This window comes from Moschus berezovskii, chromosome 6, assembly GCF_049115385.1.
Source record: "Moschus berezovskii isolate FMDL1 chromosome 6, NW_MosBer_1.0, whole genome shotgun sequence".
Classification (NCBI taxonomy): domain Eukaryota; kingdom Metazoa; phylum Chordata; class Mammalia; order Artiodactyla; family Moschidae; genus Moschus; species Moschus berezovskii.
The window spans coordinates 99470773-99492552 of record NC_142465.1 but is presented as its reverse complement, the minus strand read 5'-3'; the positions used below and the strand labels follow the sequence as shown (position 1 = coordinate 99492552).

Below are 21780 nucleotides of genomic sequence, written 5' to 3'. Positions count from 1 at the left end.
GCGTTAGATTCTGTGATAGATAGTAAGTGACACCCGATTCTCTGCCTTTTCAGTTCAGTTCAATTCAGTCTCTCAGTCGTGTCTGACTCTCCGCGACCCCATGAATTACAGCACGCCAGGCCTCCCTGTCTGTCACCAACTCCCGGAGTTCACTCAAACTCATGTTCATCAAGTCAGTGATGCCATCCAGCCATCTCATTCTCTGTCGTCCCCTTCTCCTCCCGCCCCCAATCCCTCCCAGCAACAGAGTCTTTTCCAGTGAGTCAACTCATCGCATAAGGTGGCCAAAGTATTGGAGTTTCAGCTTCAGCATTTAGGAGGTTAAAATCTACAGGAAATTTATACACAGAACTAACTAAACATAGCACAAGACAGACCGTGAGTAGCAACTTGAAGAGGAAGAAAACCTGGGGAGAGAGGGGAAGGTAGAGATGAAGGGAGATATGGAATATTATTCAAGAAGGAGGAAATAAAAAGTAGAGTAGTTAGCAAATAGAAAATTAATATTGAATAAGTATTATATTTCAGGATATTCAAGAAAGGAAAGTTGTGTTTTAAAACTTAAAGCCCATGATATTAATTTGTAAAAAAGTCATATAGATCTCACAGTCAGCCACAACCTAGTAAAAGTATTGCATGCTATGACTTTAATTAAGGCTGTGTGTGTGTGTGTGTGTGCATGCACGCTCAGTCATGTCCAAGTCTTTGAGACCCCACAGACTGTAGCCCACCAGGTTTTGTTACTAAAGATATTTTGTTTAACATAAATTGTGTAGATTATTGCAAATTGGCATTAGGTACTTGCATCAGGCCACCAATAACACCTGTTGCCTTTAGGAACAGATACTAAAATAGTAATCAAAGATGTAGAAAAAGATTTGAACATTTCTGTACAGAATACTATGAAAAAGTTTTACCTTTACCATTCATTTCTGTCCCAACAAAATATTCTAATGGTAAAAACCATCTTTAAAATTATTTCAAGGATACAAGCATTTTTATTTTTGTCACCTTTTCAATTACATCTTGTACAGGGCAATAAGAAGCTATTTAATGACGAAATGCCAATTAACAACAAGTGCAGTATGTCAAGTAAAAGTAATGATATTTCCACACCAAATACCACAGCATGATTTATAGAAATGCCATCCTTTCTCAAAGAATGGGGTCCTTTCATTTGGTGCAGTAAATTGCATACTGTCTTTTTACAGCTGTTCCCAAAGACAAAGATATTTTTGAGCTTCATTTATAAAACTTAAATATAAGATTGTTGTTCCAACTTTCTTGTAATTCAAAATAGCATCAGCGATGGCCGAACATATTATTCATGCAGTGGAAAGTAAGAAATGGTGACGATTTAAAGTTAACACTGTGAAATGAAGATGAATATGTACAACGTTAAGCTCAAATGGTTTAAATAGATTTTATGAACACTTAACACGAGGCTAGCAGGATCTTGGTGAAAGAGCCATTCAAATTATTTCCGCTTCCTACTGTAAAATAGATAAAATTATATTTATCTTAGAGGGTTGTTAAGAGGATTAAGCAAAGTAATGGGTAAGAAGTATTAACACAAAGTATCTTCTTTTCTGTTGACTGATTGCCCCTTCTATGCCCCAATAGTGCATCATCATGCTGGCTCTTCATTTTCTTTCCAGCCCCTCCTCTCTTATCAGGGCTTCCCTGGTGGCTCAGATAGTAAAGAATCTGCCTGCAATGCGGGAGACCCAGGTTCTGTGCTTGAGTTGGGAATATCCCTTGGAGGAGGGAATGCCTCCCTACTCTAGTATTCTGGAAAATCCCATGGACAGAGGAGCTGGCAGGCTACAGTCTGTGATGTCACAAAGAGTCGGACACAACTGAGTGACTTTCCCTCACCCCTCTCTTATCTGTCTTCCTTTCTTTCTGGAATAGGCCATTCTTTCCTTTGTAATTTGAATAATAGCTTCAGTTCAGTTCAGTTCAGTTCAGTCGCTCAGTCGTGTCCGACTCTTTGCGACCCCACGAATCACAGCATGCCAGGCCTCCCTGTCTATCAGTAACTCCCGGAGTTCACCCAAACTCACGTCCATCGAGTCGGTGGTGCCATCCAGCCATCTCATTCTCTGTCGTCCCCTTCTCCTCCCGCCCCCAATCCCTCCTAGCATCAGTCTTTTCCAGTGAGTCAACTCATCGCATGAGGTGGCCAAAGTATTGGAGTTTCAGCTTTAGCATAAGTCCTTCCAATGAACACCCAGGATCGGTCTCCTTTAGAATGGACTGGTTGGATCTCCTTGCAGTCCAAGGGACTCTCAAGAGTCTTCTCCAGCACCACAGTTCAAAAGCATCAATTCTTTGGCAATCAGCTTTCTTCACAGTCCAACTCTCACACCCATACATGGCAACATGTTCAGCATTAGCTAATTCCTAATGAAACCCTGGGTCAGGAAGATACACTGGAGAAGGGAATGGCAACCCACTCCAGGATTCTTGCCTGGAGAATTCCATGGGCAGAGGAGCCTGGCAGAGTTGGGGGGGTTGGGGGAAGTGGGCAGGGCATGGGCGCTACAGTCCATGGGGTTGCAAAGAATAGAACATGATTGAGCAGCTAACACACTTTGGGCTTCCTTGGTGGCTTAGATGGTAAAGAATCTGCCTGTAATGCAGGAGATCCGGGTTTAATCCCTGGGTGAGGAAGATCCCCTGGAGAAAAGTGTTAGTCACTCCAGTCATGTCTGACTCTTTGCAGCCTCATAGACTGTAGCCCACCATGCTTTCCGTCCATGGGATTTCCCAGACAAGAATACCAGAGTGGGTTGCCATAGAAGGAAATGGCAACCCATTCCAGTATTCTTGCCTGGAGAATCCCATGGAGAGGTTCCTGGTGGGCTATAGTCTATGGGGTTCCAAAGAGTCAGACATGACTGAGAGGCCAACAAAAAGATACATGATTTGCACCATCATCTTTCACATTATCTTTCAATAAGTGGGACAGCTACATTTTTACAAGCGTCTTTCTGATGCTTAAAACCTATAAATCCTGGCAAGAATAGAGAAGAGGGATGGGGAATTTAAAAATTCAGGCAAAATAATGTTTGTCAGGGCTTCATGTTATGAAAATAACACTTGTTTCACAGAATAGACCTGTCAGGGACCTCTATTTTTCATAACATATTAAGCCAGAAGAATGTCACACATTTGCAGAACTTGCCTGGTCATTGAATTGTTGAGAACAGATGTATGTCATGGCTTCCTGGATGGTGTAGCCACCTCCTCCTGAGTGGATCATCAGCAAGACATGGCTTCCCAGGTCTTTAAACTTTTCAACACAGTAGGTCTTAGAAACCGTTCCCGTAGTAACCTTCAGTCAAACAGGTTGGCTCAGGCTGTCACGTACAAGCATGACAGAAAAAGAAATGCTGGCCACTCTTGATCAGGATGCCACCAAAAGGGGTAATATTAATTATTCAAGAAGTAGACCAAAAGAGTGGTTATGGAACCATTTATGAACCATGGTGTTAGTGTCCTAAGAAGATACATCTGCTAAAATTTACATGTCCCTAAATATGGGCGGGAGGAGACGGGGACGACAGAGAATGAGATGGCTGGATGGCATCACCAACTCGATGGACATGAGTTTGAGTGAACTCCGGGAGTTGGTGGTGGACAGGGAGGCCTGGCATGCTGTGATTCATGGAGTCGCAGAGAGTCGGTTTGATCCCTGGGTTTGGAAGATCCCCTGGAGAAGGGAACAGCTACCCACTCCAGTATTCTGGCCTGGAGAATTCCATGGACTTGTATAGTCCATGAGGTCACAAAAAGCTGGACATGACTGAGTGACTTACTTTCACTAAAGGACAGATAAGTGGCTTAAATGGTAAAGAATCCACCTGCAATGCAGGGGACCTGGGTTCAATCCCTGGGTCGGGAAGATCCCTTGGAGAAAGAAATGACTACCCACTCCAGTATTCTTGCCTGGAGGATTCCATGACAGAGGAGCCTGTGGGGCTACAGTCCATGGGGTCACAAAGAGTCAGAGATAACTGTGTGTGTGTTTTTCACTTTTCATGAAAGTTAGCATTTTGGAAATCTTTTTGGCTCCAGGATCTGACAGTAAGGGGACTGTGGTAAAATAGTCATAAAATTTGTAGCTCAAGCATTGCTTTGAGTACCGGCTCCTCCACATAATAGTAGAGTCGCCTTAAGAAACTTTAATTTCTTTGTGTTTCAGTGTGTTCATCTGTGAAATGAGATAATAACTTAATGGAAGTTTCTGAGGATCAAATGAGAAAATTATTTGAAGCATTTTATAAAATATAAAATTACTGTTATATATAAAACATAAAATTACTATTGTTGTTATCTTACATATTATATTCATTCTTGGTATTTATCTTCACCGTAAGTTTCTTTACACTTTAAAAAATGCCACATTGAATTCTTTCCTCAAATTAAATTAATGTGTTTGCTTTAATCCACAAAATTAAGAGTTCCACAGAGCTTCTACCCCAAGTCCGTATCAAGACTCAGGAAATAATTCCTGCATTAGTATATATAATAAAATGCCCACTTTAGTCATTCATAGGCACACACACATGGCAACTTGCTAAGGAAATATTATCCATATTTATTTAAATTAATGCTTAATGGGTAAGAATTGACTTATCATTCTGCACTCTGGTTGGGCAGAGCGAACAGAGTATGATTGAATGCTGAAAGTGCAAAGATGATCTATTTAATCAAACACATTGCCAGTGCAAAAAATTCAAGGGTTATAATCCCTTAACCTATGGGCTGAGACTGGACTGCAAATGTATTCTTCTTCTTTTTTTTATTTTGGTATGGCACTTTTTATTTGTAACTAATTTATTTACAATATAGCCAATGTCCATGAACCCAGAAGCTTATCACAACTCCAAAACAAAGCACATTCTCGTACATGTGTGCATTCATTTCTGCTAAGCATGTATCTAGAACTAGAATTCCTGGGTCATGTACTATTTAAATATTCAGCCTTAATAGGTATTGCCAGTTTCCAAAATGTTTAAGCTAATTTCCACTACCACCAGCAGAGAATGAAAATACCTCTTGGCCTGAATCATTGTCAACACCTGCTGGTCTTTTAAATTTTAACTATCCTATGGGTATGTAGTTTGTCTTACTCCTTAAAAGTTGATACTGACTCATATATATGGAATTTAGAAAGATGGTAACGATAACCCTGTATACGAGACAGCAAAAGCAACACAGATGTATAGAACAGTCTTTTGGACTCTGTGGGAGAGGGCAAGGGTGGGATGATTTGGGAGAATGGCATTGAAACATATATTATCATATGTGAAATGAATCACCAGTCCAGGTTCGATGCATGATACAGGATGCTCGGGGTTGGTGCACTGGGATGACCCAGAGGGATGGGATGGGGAGGGAGGTGGGAGGGGGGTTCAAGATGGGGAACACATGTACACCCGGGGCAGATTCATGTCAAGATATGGCAAAACCAATACAATATTGTAAACTAATTAGCCTCCAATTAAAATAAATAAATTAAAAATAAAATGTCACTAGTAACTTCTTCATGACCAAATCTAAAGGCTTTTCTTCAATCCTTGCCCTTCATCTCTTAGCAATGTCTGACACCACTGACCACCACTTTCTTCTTGACACTGTATCCCTTCAACTTCCATGATATTGCATTATCCTAGAAGATAAATCTTTTTTTAACTGGAGAATAGTTGCTTTACAATGTTGTGTTAGTTTCTGCTGTACAACAGCATGAATCAGCTATATGTGTACATATATCCCCTCCCCCTTAAAAATCCCTCCGTTCCCCTTCCCCCATTCTGCCCATCTAGGTCATCACAGAGTACTGAGCTGAGCTCCCTGTGCTATACAGCAGATTCCCACTAGCTATCTATTTTACACGTGGTGGTATATTTATGTCATTAAAAAGCACCATTACAACAAAATAAAGATATACTGGCCAAAGAAAACACATGTGTTTGCCCCTAGGCAAACATAAAATAAAGGGTATACTAGACTTCGGAATTGTGAATAAAGATGTACTTTCTATTTATGATAGATTAAGTTTGACATAATACATCTTTATCCACAATTCCAAAGTCCAGTATGACCTTTATTTTATGTTTGCCTAGAGGCAACAAATGTGTTTTCTTTGGCCAGTATATCTTTATCTTTGTTTGTAATGGTGCTTTTTAATGATGCTTTACAACAATGCCTGTACCTCCCCATTTGCTAACTATTCCATCATTCAATCCTCTTATACTTGACTGCTTCACACATTTATATTACGTGGCTGACATTTGAGTTTAGGCCCCTTTACCAAGAGGCCAAAGAAATGAGGGCTCTGTCTTATGAAGTCACAAAGACAGAAATGGCTGTATCTGAGCATGTTAAAACATGAAAGGCAGAATAGATATGAATGTGGCACCTGGTTAGAACTGATGTATTCCAACTGAAAAGATACATTTAGGACCCACATAAAGAAGTCTGGCAGTATAGAGCAGATTGTAAACATACTCACCCAGAAAGTCATTATCAAAAACCTACTGTTTGATGAGTGAATTAAGTCAGACAGAGGAGGAGAAATATCATATGACATCCTTTATATGTGGAATCTAAAAAGAAATGATACAAATGAACTTACAAAACAGAAAGAGACTCACAGACTTAGAGAATGAGCTTATGGTTGCCAGAGGGATGGGATAGTTAGAGAGTTTGGGATCGACATGTACACACCGCTATATTTAAAATGGATAGCCAACAAGGAGCTACTGTATAGTACAGGGAACTCTGCTCAGTGTTATGTGGCAGCCTGGATGGGAGGGGAGTATGGAGGAGAATGGATCCATGTATATGTTTGGCTGAGTTGCTCTGCTGTACACCTGAAACATTGTTAATTGGCTACAACACAACACAAAATAAAAAGCTTAAAGAAAAGAACCTGCTGTATGAGCTTTCTACTAGCACGTAATAAAAACTGTATACATTAATGTTCTTTATTGTAATATGGTCATATTGTTGCCATTGTCATTGCAGTGATTATTGGTCAGACACAGTTCTAGGAAGGACAGTGTCACATAAGGCCTGTCTTTCTCTTTACGCACAAATTGAATATATCCCCATGTCTTGCACAATTCCTGATATATGCTGGTTGCTCAAAATTTTTCTGAAGAATAATCAGAATAAATAATAGAAGATTAGGATGAGGCCATCCTTAGCCTTTGAGACCAACATCCAAATTCTCCTCTGACAATTTCTGAAAGACAGTTGTAAATCATTCTAGGAAGTTGTCAGGGCAGCTCTAGGACTCTGATCTTCCTGAAGGAAATGAAAGGAAAGACTATGTGTGCTCAGTCACGTCTGACTCTCTGTGAATCTATGGACTTTGGCCTGCTAGGCTCCTCTGTCCATGGGATTCCCCAAGTCAGAATACTGGAGTGGATCACCATTTCTTCCTCCAGGGGATCTTCCCGACCCAGGGATTGAACCCGCATCCCCTGTGTCTCCTGTATTGCAGGTGGATTCTTTACCACTGCGCCAAGACTATCTTGTTGGAAAAGGTTTCCCAGGAACCAGATAGGAGTCTAAGTGGATGCATTACATAATGTCTGCAGAGAATTATGGTCGTAAGTGCTATATAAGCACCAGACACCATTAATATTACTATTTTTAAAAATTGAGCATTCCATCATTTCCTATGTGGTAACCTTAGCACAGCAGAATTGTTTAAGTGTTCCCTCTAAAATGCCCTATGATAAGACTAATCATTGATTGGATTGCCAGCTGGTGCACTGGTAATTTTCTAGAAGTACATCACACAGACGGGCCCACATGCGCAGATGTGGTGCACTTGCTCGGAGACTGCCCAGGTCTTATGTGAACTGTTACAGCAGCCTCCTTACTGCCTCCTGGCCTTAGATGGGCCCAGTCGGACAATTCCTAACTATACTGGTCCATCCTCCTAACTGTATCGGCCTTTCTAAATTGTGGTCTGTCTAATCATGTCACTTTTCTACATTAAAACCGTTCTACATTGAAACCGTTTGGGCTAAAATACATCCTGATTCCGTAACAAGGCACAAATTGTGCCAGGGCTCTCCAGCCTCTCTTCTGAGCAGCCCACCGCTATCTAACTACTCCAGAGCACTGCAGAGTCTCTTCCCACTTCTCCAGGTGACTTCTCTGACCATTGTACCATTGGGAAACTCCTAAGTAGCTTTCAAGAACCACTTTCACCATGACACCTTCCCTGATATCTATCCAGAGAAACAGAATGGATCACTGTCTTCTTTACACATCTATAATACTGGACAATATTCTTCTTTCAAGATCCTTGGCTGAAAATTTTGGAAGTCCAGCTTTTAAACAACGTAAGCTATAAGCTGGAATTTATTCACTCATGTCACCAAACTGCACGGTGGGTGGGCCTTATGATGACAGAGATGGGGGCCTTAGAACAAATCAGAAATTCTCCCTCAAACAGCTATCTTCAAGGGGCAGAAATTACAGACACTGACTTCCCCAGGTCTGCATCCACACACTCAAGAGACCAGAAGAGAAGGGCTCCTTCTCACTAATTCTAGTTAAAACATTTCAGAGCAAGCATTTTGGTTGTCTGGCTTGGTCCACGTGTGTGTCTCTGTAACTGTCTTCATGGGGAGGGGATAGGTACTATGATTCACCCAAATTGAGTCCTGGGGTGCTTTGACCTGGGAGTTGGGTACCATTATCAGCAACCCCATCAGCATCTTTACTGGCTTTATAATGGGGAAGAAGCTGTGATCCAGAGAAGAGGGTACAATCTAAGTAGGGATTTCAGATAGGCAGGAAAAACAAGTATCAACCAGTTTTTCAAAGTTTTTAAATAATGATTTTCAGCTGGGTTATAACTATGCACCTCTCCCTGGAGTCTGAGCTTCTGGAGTTTAAGTATCCTGTCTTACACACTTCTCTTTCACTAACACCTAACACACTATCACTATGCCTGACATCATGTTGGCAGTTAGCTGATGTTTGTCATTGAATTAATAAATGCTATTTCTCCAAGGATCTGTGGTTAAAACATCCAATGAACATAACTACCGGATTTGGCTGGGTTTTGAAGTTTGTTAAGTGACTGTCTACAGGACCTCTATAGTTTAAAGGTCATTGAATGGTTCAAAACACAACTAAAACACAACCTTTTTTTACACACTCCAAAATTTTATACATACACATAAAATTTAGAAAACAATGTCAAATTTCATGAATCCAAGAGTCGGGATATCTGCATTATAAGGCCTTAAAAATGCAAAGAGTCAATAAGTTATCTATGATGTGACATTCTGAATTTGATGTGATGATGGAATGATATCTTGCGGGTTTTTTTGATCTCATGGTCTTTGTGTGATTGACTTTTATTTTCTTCATTAATTTGAAAGACATGCTGAAACAGAAAAATATAGAACAGCCACTGAATAAAAAGTTTATACCATGCAAGAGAATACCATCAGGAACATTCCAGGATATTCCATTTTTTTTTTTTTTTTTTGGTAACTTACTGGGAAAATTTTAGTCCATGATGTTAATTACAACTTTAAAATTTTTTGAAGCTTGCATTTTCCTCTTTAATGGAATGGAATAATAATTATAAAATAGATGTCTCTATTTTGCTTAGTCAGTCATGGGTAATTATTTTTACCATCTTTATTGAGGTATAATTGACAGAAACAAATTGCACATATTTAAAGTATACAGTTTGATTTTTTAAAGTTTTATTTTATATAGGAGTATAGTACTATTGCCTAGAAAATCCCATGGATGGAGGAGCCTGGTAGGCTGCAGTCCGTGGGGTCGCTAAGGGTCGGACACGACTAAGCAACTTCACTTTCACACATTGGAGAAGGAAATGGCAACCCACTCCAGTGTTCTTGCCTGGAGAATCCCAGGAAGCCTGGTGGGCTTCCATCTATGGGGTCACACAGAGTCGGACACGACTGAAGTGACTTAGCAGCAGCATAGTTGAGAACATAATAATTTTTGAAATATAGTTAATTGATTTCACACTTTTAGCACTTTTGTAAAAGCCATCTAACCCTTACAAAAATCCCATGAGTTATAGGAATTATCCCTATTTTATATATTAAGAAGCTATAGTTAAGGGATCCCTGGGATTTCCCAAGTTCACAAGGGTAATACTCTGCCCAAAAAGAATAGAAATTCAGACTCTCTGATTCCAAGTCCATTGTTGTGTTAAGGAAATTATTTAATCTCTCTGAGTAAAACAGGAATAATAACACTGATTTCTTTTTAAATTAATTATTTACTTATTTATTTATTTTTGACTGCACTTGGGCTTTCTATAGTTGCGGCAAGTGGGGGCTACTCTTTCCTGCGTTGCTTGGGGTTTTCATTGTGCTGGCTTCATTGGTTGTAGCTCACAGGTTCTAGAATGTAGGCTCAGTAGTTGTGGCACACAGGCTGAGTTGTCCCACAGTGTGAGATCTTCCCAGGCCAGGGGTCAAACCCTTGTCCCCTGCATTGGCAAGTGGATTTTTAACCACTGGACCACTAGGGAAGTCTCAATAACACTTACTTCTAAAGATGGTTGTAAGGAACAAAAGGAAAATATACATATGTATGTATCAGTTCAGTTCAGTCGCTCAGTCGTGTTCGACTCTTTGTGACCCTGTGAACCGCAGCACACCAGGCCTCCCTGTCCATCACCAACTCCCGGAGTCCACCCAAACCCATGTCCATCGAGTCGGTGATGCCATCCAACCATCTCATCCTCTGTCGTCCCCTTCTCCTCCTGCCCTCAATCTTTCCCAGCATCAGGATCTTTTCAAATGAGTCAGCTCTTCTCATCAGGTGGCCGAAGTATTGGAGTTTCTGCTTCAACATCAGTCCTTCCAATGAACGCCCAGGACTGATCTCCTTTAGGATGGATTGGTTGGATCTCCTTGCAGTCCAAGGGACTCTCAAGAGTCTTCTCCAGCACCACAGTCCAAAAGCATCAATTCTTTGGTGCTCAGCTTTCTTTATGTCCCACTCTTACATCCTTTCCCTGTTGGCTTAGATGGTAAATCGTCTGCCTACAATGCAGGAAACCCACAATGCGGGTTCAATCCCTGGGTTGGGAAGATCTCCTGGAGAAGGAAATGGCAACCCACTCCAGTATTCTTGCCTGGAAAATCCCATGGATGGAGAAGCCTGGTAGGCTACAGTCCATGGGGTCACAAAGAGTCAGACATGACTGAGCGACTTCACTTACTTACTTTCTTACATCCATACATGACTACTGGAAAAAGCATAGCTTTGACTAGATGGGACTTTGTTGGCAAAGTAATGTCTCAGCTTTCTTATATATATATATACATACATATATATATATATATATATATATATATATATATATATAAATGCTTAGTGCAAAGCTTTGTCCAGATCAAGGGACAGAGAGATGGGTCAATGCACCACAGTTGCTACTTTTGTCAAGCATGCTAGAAGAGATTCTTGGACTTCTGATGAGTCCATACCTGTGGCCAGTTCACATCCTTATCCCATATCCCAGGGGATTTATCCCCCATGTTTTCTCCTCTTTAGTGCTGCCCACTCTATTTCCAGTAGCTTCTTTCTCCCAAGACTGGCTATAGAGCAGGTGGCAGGCTTCTGGGCTCCCCTTCCTTGCTGAAGTCAAGCCCCCAGGCCCCGTTTTGCTGCCTCAAGCCAGGTACCTCCAGTTTAGGAAAAGAGAAATACCAAGGGGCACCAGAACGTGTGGATCCCAAACCTTGTTCTGACATCGACTATCTGCCTGACATTTGCACCACTGTTCTTTCAAGTGTGAAATGAGGGTGTTGGACCAGAGAAATTCCTATATTAAACTTTGTTCTGCAAAGGACATTTCAGTGAAAATATTTTTACTGTAGAGTCAAGCAATAGCATTACCAGTCTCAGAAGGAAAAAAAAGTTTTAAATATTTTTCTAGCCACCAAATAAATCAGCAATGGCCTTGCCTAAGTGCACCAGATCCATTTCGATTATTTCTAACACTTCTTTCTGGCCCTGCTTCTCAGCAAGGATAGCATGCCTGCAGCATACATTCAGAATTTTCTCCTGAATATAGATTCCAGGAAAAGCTGGAGCAAAGAGGACAGAGAAGAAAGAAATAGCATAGATGACATTTCTTTTAGGCTCACTGCCTGGATCGCACTTGGCCTGCTGCCTGCGTCTCATTAGTTCCACTGACTGAATCTGATTAGCCCACCCTGATTTATTTTTGGCAACCTGGAAGCACATGGGCCAATGCTTATTTTCATGGCTGATACAATCATCCTCAAAGCTGTTGTTAGCATTTGGAAGATTAGTTCCTTTCCCTGGAAGCTGTAACTGTCTACAAAGCATCATGACACATGAGACATATATTTCTTCAACACACTACAAAATTGAGTTTATTTATTCTTCTTTTCGTTATCACAAACACTTCCAGTTTACTGGCTGTTAAGACATACAGCAAAGAATTCTTAGGAACTGCATATTACACGTCTGTAAACTTACTGTTTTCTGAATTAGTGAATTGACTTCTGTAATCAATAATGTATAAAAACCAGCTTTCAGGTCTATTGAATATTCAGTGCTTACATCAGTCCCATGTTCCACCTGACCACTGGCGATGGAGAATAGGTCATGTTTTATATTTGATCCCAAAAGCACAGAACTCAGTTTCAAAAATCTGCACATGTATCAGAGGATGAGAGACAAATGTGAACAAACGGATCTGGGACTTTCCTGGTGGTCCAGTGGTTACGACTCCGTGCTTCTGTTGCAGGGGGCATGGATTCGATCCTTCATTACAGAACTAAAATCCCACGTGCTATGGACTGTGACAAATATTTTTTTAAAGCAAATCTGGGGGCTTCCCAGGTGGTGCCAGTGGTAAAGAACCTGCCTGCCAATACAGGAGACATAAGAAACCTGGATTGGACCCCTGAGTCAGGAAGATCCCCTGGAGGAGGACGCGGCAACCCACTCCAGTATTCTTGCCTGGAGAATCCCATGGACTGTGGAGCCTGGTGGGCTATAGTCCATACCGTCACAAAGAGCTGGACATGCCTGAAGTGACTTAACACACAGGCACGCAAGTGGTACTGTAGTTATTGTTTGGAGTCCATTTCGCTAACATAAAATAAATGTATTTTAAAAAATAAAGTAAATCTGTACTGACAATCCCATATTAAAGAAATTTTCCCAGGCCTATTCAGGTCACAAGCCACTTGGCATATACCATGTACTGGTCTTAGAGCTGAAGACACAGCTAGAAATAAGATGCAGCCTCTGCCCTGGAGGACTTACAGACTAATGTGGTAGGGATGGTATGAACACTATTAAGTCTACTAAATGTTAACATAGAATTAAACTTCTCTTAATGGCCAGATAGTCTTTATAAGTGGTGCTAAGTCGCTTCCATCATGTCTGACTCTGTGTGACCCTATGGACTGTAGCCCACCAGGCTCTTCTGTCCATGGTGTTCTCCAGGCAACAATACTGGAGTGAGTTGCCATGCCCTTCTCCGATTCTTTATAAGTACCAGGACCTTTAAAAACTAGGTTTCTTTTAAAAATTAAATAAGAAGGAAAAAATCAGTATATTTTTATGTCTTATTTTAAAAGATTGATGTATCACACACTTGATTTGGCTGCTGACACTGCGAGGTACCAAAATCAATAAGCACATTAATTCTAAGAGGAGAAGGCTCCCATATAGTGAATATAATCAGCAATTCTTTCATTCATTTTACAAATGCTTATCAGCTATATACTGTATGTCGGTCTCAATGTTAGGAAAATAAGTCAAGAGGAGAAGACAAAGGCATGTGGAGTGATCAAGCTTGATACTTGTGTAGATCAGTGGTTAAGTCTGAACTATATGTGGATCTGGATCAAGTGACTTAATCTTTCTGGCTCTCAGTTTTCTCAGCTACAAGCTGAGATTGAAAATAATATCTGTCTCCTGAGATCACTTTGAATTTTAAATGTAATGACTATGTTTATAGCCTGCCTACCTTGGTACCTGGATCCTTGTAAGTCCTTGACAAGTTTCAGCAATTTTTCTGTCCCACTTTCATGGAAGAAAAACCTGAGGCTCAGAGCAATGAAATAATTTGTCCTGGACATCACACACACCCAGAAGGAAAAGTAAAACAGAACAGCAAATGTTACAAAATACACGAGTCTTGTCAAGATCAGAGAACTGAAGTCCGAATCTGCCTATGGAGTGTGGGAAAGAATCAGGAAGGAATATTTAAACCAACTACACAAATGATTTTTCAAATACTGTTCATCAACATTTACCTGGGGACTTGGAGTGAAGTTTTCAATGCACTAACTGCCGACTTTTCCATCAGTGCCCATGGCTTTTCAGTCCAGTCCCTTCTTCAAAGAGCATCATGGTTTCTTTTAATGAGGACTGGCTAAAATTTAAAGAGAAGGATTGTAAGGTTTCTCAGCCCTGATTTTTTTTTTTTAGTTGTCAGAACTGACAGGTGAGGCGTCAAGGAGAAAATAACTTCATTGAAACATTCTTCTAGAATTTTCCTAGGACTACAGCAGGACTACTCCCTTCCAAGTAAAACTGCGCTTCTTCAAACTATATAGCTTTTTCAACAAAGATGAAACCAAGGACTTCTCTGAAAGTTGAGTGCCAAGATGAGTTTCATTCATTTATTTTTACACAGTTTCATGATGTTTTTATTTTGTGTTTACTTCATGGCACAATCCATGAATTGGAAGTAGCTTTTCAATCCAAAAGAATGATAAAAGTAAAAAAGCCTGAGAAGATCAATAGCCACAATAGGGCTAATATTCCTCTTTTTGATTTTCCACATATACTAAAATACCTGTGTAACCTTATTTCAGGAAGCAATGCTTGTCACAACATTAGTTTTGGGGAAATTATCTCAGTATAATTTTAATGAAAATAATCTGAAACTTGATCTCCACTTTCTGTTTCTCTGTTTTCTTAAACAGGATGCTACCACATTCCACGTAACTGTCCGAGATGATAACAGCATCGCTGTCTCTTTAGAAGCTTCAGACGTCATGAGTCCATCATCTGTGTATGTTGTGAAGATAACTGGTGAATCAAAAAATTACTTCTTCGAATTTGAGGAATTCAACAGTACTTTGCCTCCTCCCGTTATCTTTAAGGCCAATTATCATGGCCTATATTATATAATCACTCTGGTAGTGGTGAATGGAAATGTGGTTACCAAGCCGTCCAGATCGATCACTGTGTTAACAAGTAAGCATTATATGTAATATGATCCTCTGTGTTTCTTTGTTGGGTGTATTCTGTTGTAGTTCTCAGAGTCAGTCCAGAACGGCAAGATCAACTGCCTTCAAATCAAGTGACAAGGTTCAACATTCTGCTTCACTTTGAATATAATTTCTCACAGAAGTTGATCACATTATATTGTAATCGTCTGTTAAAAAAAAGAAAAAATGTGTTTTAAACAAAAAAGTCAACCTCAATAGTGTATTTTGAGATTGAACTGCCATTTTAGATTCATGATTGGACCATGTAACTTGCTATTATATAATTTAATAGTATGATCAAAATTAAGTGTTTTTTTCCCTTAGAACATATATTCTTATGTTAAGCAACTTGCTTTTTGAAGTAAAGAATTTACTCATATTTAGCTGGCTCAAATTCCAATTACACATTTTTAGCTGAGAGAGAATAAAAAACATCATTTATCAGTTGCTTTTCCCCACCTCAGCCTGAAAATAGCCTATGTTTCCAGTGCCCAAGAAAAAAACTGAGGAAAAAAATGTCATTGACATTTTAATCTTTAGTAACTCCTGCCTTAAGAGGTCATGCTGATATTAGAAGTTTTTTAGCAGTGGTTTTTATCTATATATGATTTTTACTTTACTCTCTGACTTTAAAACCTGATCTCAAAGTAAAATTGAATTCTACTTTATAAGTTGAGGTTGTTGTTTAGTCGCTAAGTTGTGTTGTGGACTGTAGCCCTCCAGGCTCCTCTGTCCATGGGATTTCCCAGGTAAGAATACTGGAGTGGCTTGCCATTTCCTCCTCTAGGGGCTCTTCCCGACCCAGGGATGAAGCCTGAGTCTCCTGCGCTGACAGGCGGATTCTTTACTGCAGAGCTACCAGAGAAGCCTCATAAGCTGAGGTATAGATAAGAACTGTTATCTATCAGTTCAGTTGCTCAATTGTGTCTGACTGTTTACAACCCCATGGGCTGCAGCACGCCAGGACTCTCTGTCCGTCACCGACTGTTATCTATAAGATGGTAGAGTTTATCACTAAAGCAATGTAATGTCTCAGCAAAGTTCTTTTTGTTCATTCTTCCTCAGTGCAAATTTTCCAGCGACTGGAACCTTTTAATTGCCATCTGAAAGTGATCTTTCTGGCTACAGTTAAGGAAAAGGACATAGTGATATTTACACTGGGGTAAAAAGAAATAGGAACACCAAGAAGCAAGAATACAGAATCAAGCTAGAGGACCTATTTTTAACATGTCTCTCAAAAATTAAAGTTTCCCTTGGCAGAATACTAGGAACAGTACTGAGTTATAAAAATTAGGAATGGCACAGACTCAAGACCTTCAAGGTTTAAAGATATAATGAACAAATCTATAACCCCACTGAATCAAAGAATGGACTTGCCTGGTGAAATACTATCTTAAGCTTCGGAAATAGTGAATTAGGAGCTAACAGAGCCAGGCAGCAGATCTAGGTACATAATGCCTCTAATATAACTCCTTGAAATCACAAGCCCTCTGCTTTATTCATCTTCATAATGTCAAAGGAACATCTAGCATAACCCTTATGCTTAATTGGTGATCAATAAGTATTCATTCAATTTAGTTAAGCAAGTAACAGGAAAACAAGCCAGGGGAAAAAGGCTAAGACACAGAAAAATTAAGCTGTAGTGACTTTTGCTGACCCAACACTCATTAACATGAGCTCAGCTACTCTGGATTAGACAAAGCTGGAGAAGTCAGCTTTCAGTTAATGGTTCACAAAGAAATTTAAATAAGTAAATGGTGAAAGATTTCTGAAATATCTTGTTGATATTTTAGCACATGAAGTAAGTTCTATTCAAAGTGTCTTCTATTTTCTCTCGTGATTTTATTCTTTGATATGCGGGCTGGCAGGTGTGTCGTTGACTATCCAAAAACTGGGCAATTTTGCAGAGACCTTTTTGTTGATCTAAGTAAATTCTGTTATGGTCAGAGACTATTGTTGCTGTTCAGTCACTAAGTTGTGTTTGACCCTTTGAGACCCCATGAACTACAGCATGCCAGCTTCCCTGTCCTTCACTATCTCCTGGAGTTTGCGCAAACTCATGTCCACTGAATCACTGATGCCATCCAACTATCTCATCTTCTGTTTCCCCTTTTCCTACTACCCTCAGCATCAGGGTTTTTTTCCCAGCATCGAGGTCTTTTTCAATGAGTCAGATTTTTGAATCAAGTGGCCAAAATTGGAACTTTAGCTTCAGCGTCAGTCCTTCCAATGAATATTCAGGGTTGATTTCCTATAGGACTGACTGGTTTGATTGCCTTGCTGTCCAAGGGATTCTCAAGAGTCTTCTCCAAATGGCATTGAAACATGTATATAATCATATGTGAAACAAATCGCCAGTCCAAGTTCGATGCATGATACAAGATGCTCGGGGCTGGTGTACTGGGATGAACCAGAGGGATGGGATGGGGAGGGAGGTGGGTTCAAGATGGGGAACATGTGTACTCCCGGGACAGATTCATGTCACTGTCTGGCAAAACCAATACAATAATGTAAAGTAATTAGCCTCCAATTAAAATAAATAAATTTAAAAATAAAATTAAAAAGTCTTCTCCAGCACCACAGTATGAAAGCATCAATTCTTCGGTGCTTAGCCTTCTTTTTATAGTCCAACTCTCATATCCTTTTATGACTATTGAAAAAACCATAGCTTTGACTATATGGACTTTTGTCAGCAAAATGATGTCTCTGCTTTTTGTCTAGGTTTGTCTAGGTTTGTATGTAGTAGCTTTTCTTCCAAGGAGCAAGCGTCTTTTGATTTTGTGGCTGTAGTCACTGTCTGCAGTGATTTTGGAGCCCAAGAAAATAAAATCTGTTACTGTTTCCACTTTTTCCCATCTATTTGCCATGAAGTGATGGGACCAGATGCCATGATCTTAGTTTTTTGAATGTCAAGTTTTAAGCTATCTTTTTCACTCTCCTCTTTCACCTTCATCAAGAGGCTCTTTAGTTCCTCTTCGCTTATGCAAATTCAATTGTGCAAATTCAGTCGAATGGCCTATCTTGTTATGCATTCTGTGAGCACTGGTTGAGTGATGTTTTAATAAATGTCAGTTTAGGTCAAGTTGGTTGTTCAAGTCTTCTATATCCTTAATGATTTGCTTTCAGCTTGTTCTAACAGTGATTGACAGAGAGTGTGGATTTGTTTATTTCGCCTTTCACTTCTTTTAATTTATGCTTTATCTATTTTCAAACTCTGTTGTTATGTTTTTAGGTGCAAATACTTTTAGGATTACTATGTCTTTTTGATGGGTTGACCTTCTTATCTGTATGCAATGTCCCCCTTTATTCCTGATCAAATGACTTGTTTTGAAGTCTATTTTGTCTGATATTAATATAGACATTTTAGTTTTCTTTAAGTATTTTTATAGTACACTTGTTTCACCTTTATACTTTAATCTACTTACACCTTTGTAGGGAAATGGGTTTCTTGTAAACAGCATACAGTTGAATCTGCTTTTTCCCCCAATCTGAAAATCTCTGTCTTTTAATTGGAGTGTTTAGACTAGCATTAGCCAATAATCACACATGTAATATTAAATTTTCTGCTAGACACATATTTTCTGAAAAGGTGAAATGAATTTTAATAACATAGTTTACTTAACCAATTACATTCAAAATATTATTGTTTTAGCATGTCAACTTAAAAAAAATACTCACAGCCTAAAATTTGAGAGTTAAGTTTTGTTCAGGGGACATACTGAGCACTTCAAGCTCCAGAGGCAGCATCTCAAGTAACTCTGAGAAAACTGCTCCAAGGAGGCAAATGGGGAGCTAGGATATATAGGCGTTTTGCAACAAAGGGGAGATAGTAGGAACAGCCAATTGTTAATAAAAGAAAATAAAATATCTCAAGGAATGTAGCCATCTTCTACGTATGGGAGGCACTTCCTGGAAAATGCTAGTGGGAAAGAATCCACCTGCCAGTGTAGGAATTGCAAGAGCTGTGGGTTCGATCCCTGGGTTGGGAAGATCCCCTGGAGTAGGAAATGGCAACCCACTCCAGTGTTCTTGCCTGAAGAATCCCATGGACAGAGGAGCCTGGCAGACTACAGTCCATGGGGTCACAAAGAGTCAGACACAACTGAGCATAAATGCACACACACTGCCTGTATGAATCAGGAAAATGTTAGTTGCTTTCTTCTCTCCTGCTTTAATGGTGCTCCTTCTTTCTGCCATGCCCTACTAAAGGTAAAAGAGCTGCAGTGTCCCCTCTGGTGTCCCAGAGGGGCTCATCTTTGGAATTTAGTTCATTTGGTTGCCTTGCAATCTCATCTCTCTGATAAACTCAAGAAAAATTATGTCTCATGCATTATTTGGCTTTTTCTTCTCACTGTTAGATGTCGAGGGATAACATTGAATTGCATTTTTCTACACCCTAAGTGAAAAAGGAAACTTGCATTGATATCTAAAGAGTAAAAATTAATTAATGATGGTTTATTGTCTCTCACCTTCTATTCCATTTTCAAATACTTAATTACACCATCCCAGTTTTGAAAGCAGTAATAGTTTGGGACTATAGGAACTGGGTTTTTTTGTACAAATATTTCTGGGACATTAGTGATATTTGGGTTTCAGCTTCCTCTTTTAAAAAAGAGAGGGTTAAAATACAGGATGACTAAGATTACTTTTGAGATCTAAAATTACCATTATTTATCAGCTAATGATGTGTTTTTCCCATCTTTGTTTTTCTAAGGGGAAGTTTTCTTGAAAGTTTACGAAACATTTGTAGGATCTGCTCCCATAGCTGACAAGTTGAGAATAAAAGGGTCCATCTGATGCAGTCATTTATCGTGTGTTAGCTGTTTGTCTTCATGAAATAAGCAATGACAAAGCAATTGGCCCTGGGGCAGTCCTTTGATATTTCTCTACAGTTATTCTGAGTCTGGCACTCTCAGAGAAAGCTGAGGAGCATAGCAAAGAATAAATTCAGCACAAACAAGCCATTTGGCCAGTTCAAGAGTTTCATAACCCTTAGGCTCTGACATCTGATTAATATTTAACTGTTTGAGAACCTTCAGCATATCGTGGGCACATTAGAAAGAAGGAGTAGTTTCTTAGGAGATGAAATAATACATGAAAACAACTTCTTAGAAAGTTGGGAAATCCTGTTTACACACTGCTGTCTCCTGTGTTTGTAAAGTCCTAGAGACATGACTACACAACATACATGGAGCATACAAATTCAGCCATGATAAATAAAAATAATGTCTGAGTTTTCACTTTATATATTGTCTACATTCTCTATGCCACATCCTGGCTGGCAGAGAAATAAACAAACTACCCACTCTCAAAGATGGTATAGAATAGTGGAAAAGATAAACAAAACATTGCAAAAATATGATAAGTGCTGTAAAAGAATTATGCAAGAGACTACCCAGTCTTCTTAGGAAACACTGGGAGGGCACCTCAGAAGAAACAATGATGAAAAATTTGGTGAAAATTTGCCAAATGGATGAACAATGGAAAGTGTTTAGACTTAATCAGATTTAAAGTGAATCATAGATTTTAAAAAACTCAGGCATAGGTGCGTAGCAGGGCACACCTGTGAACTGCAAGAGTGAAGATGGCAAGCATCTATGATTCCACAAAATGAAGAGAAAGGTCACTAGAAATATTGGGAGTAATCGTGAATACTTTACAAAAGTGTTTGGACCTTATCCTTTAAGTGACGAGGAATGAGGACGGGTCTTATACAAAGGAATGACACAATACAGTTTGATTGGGGGAAATCTCCTTCTTGTAACAGAGCTGCAAGGCACACGGTCTGAATCTTCCCTTGGAATGGACAAATTATCACAAAGATATTTTGAATAGTGGATCAAAGCATGAACTTTAGAGTCAGAGAAATCTGGGAACCATAATGTAGACTTTGGCAGATTATTCCATTCTCCTAGTTTTCTAATTTATAATCTATTCCTCTGGTTAGCCAACGTTTCCTATAAAAGCCTAGGTAATAAATATTTTATGCTTTGGGGACCATATGGTCTGTGTTACAGTGATTCAACTCCACTCTGTTAGCAGAAAAGCAGCCACAGATAATATGTAAACAAAGAAGCATAGCTGTATTCTAAGGCAACTTTTATTTAAAACACCAAAATTTGAATTTCACATAATTTTCATGTGTCATGAAATAGCATTCTTCTGTTGAGTTTTGTCAACCATTTTAAACTGTAAATACCATTCTTTGCTCAGAAATCATACAAAAACATGTGGCAGGCCAGATTTGGCTTGTGAGCTGTTGATGACTGGTTTGGTAGTGGGTGCTGTTAAATAATGTAAATTTTTTATACTAAAAAAATATTCAAATAAACTCCTTAACATAGTTTGTAGCATCCAGTATAAGATCACTAAATATAATTAATACCAATGACATTAAATAGAAAATTTTACAAGAGGCTGAGAGCAAAGGAGAAACAGAAAAGATCATATGGGGGAAATCAGTGAGGTGGAGGTGACAAATTTA

The 21780-nt window shown here is 39.4% G+C and overlaps 1 protein-coding gene across 1 annotated transcript in view; it reads left to right on the top strand.

Moving 5' to 3' along the window:
- The window catches only part of PTPRO (protein tyrosine phosphatase receptor type O), a 299435-nt gene that overhangs the window by 149242 nt on the left and 128413 nt on the right, over positions 1-21780 (top strand). Inside the window, exon 2 of the mRNA XM_055396316.2 lies at positions 15009-15282. Within this exon, the coding sequence (XP_055252291.2) occupies positions 15009-15282 (274 nt within the window). The remainder of the gene's footprint in view (positions 1-15008; positions 15283-21780) is intronic.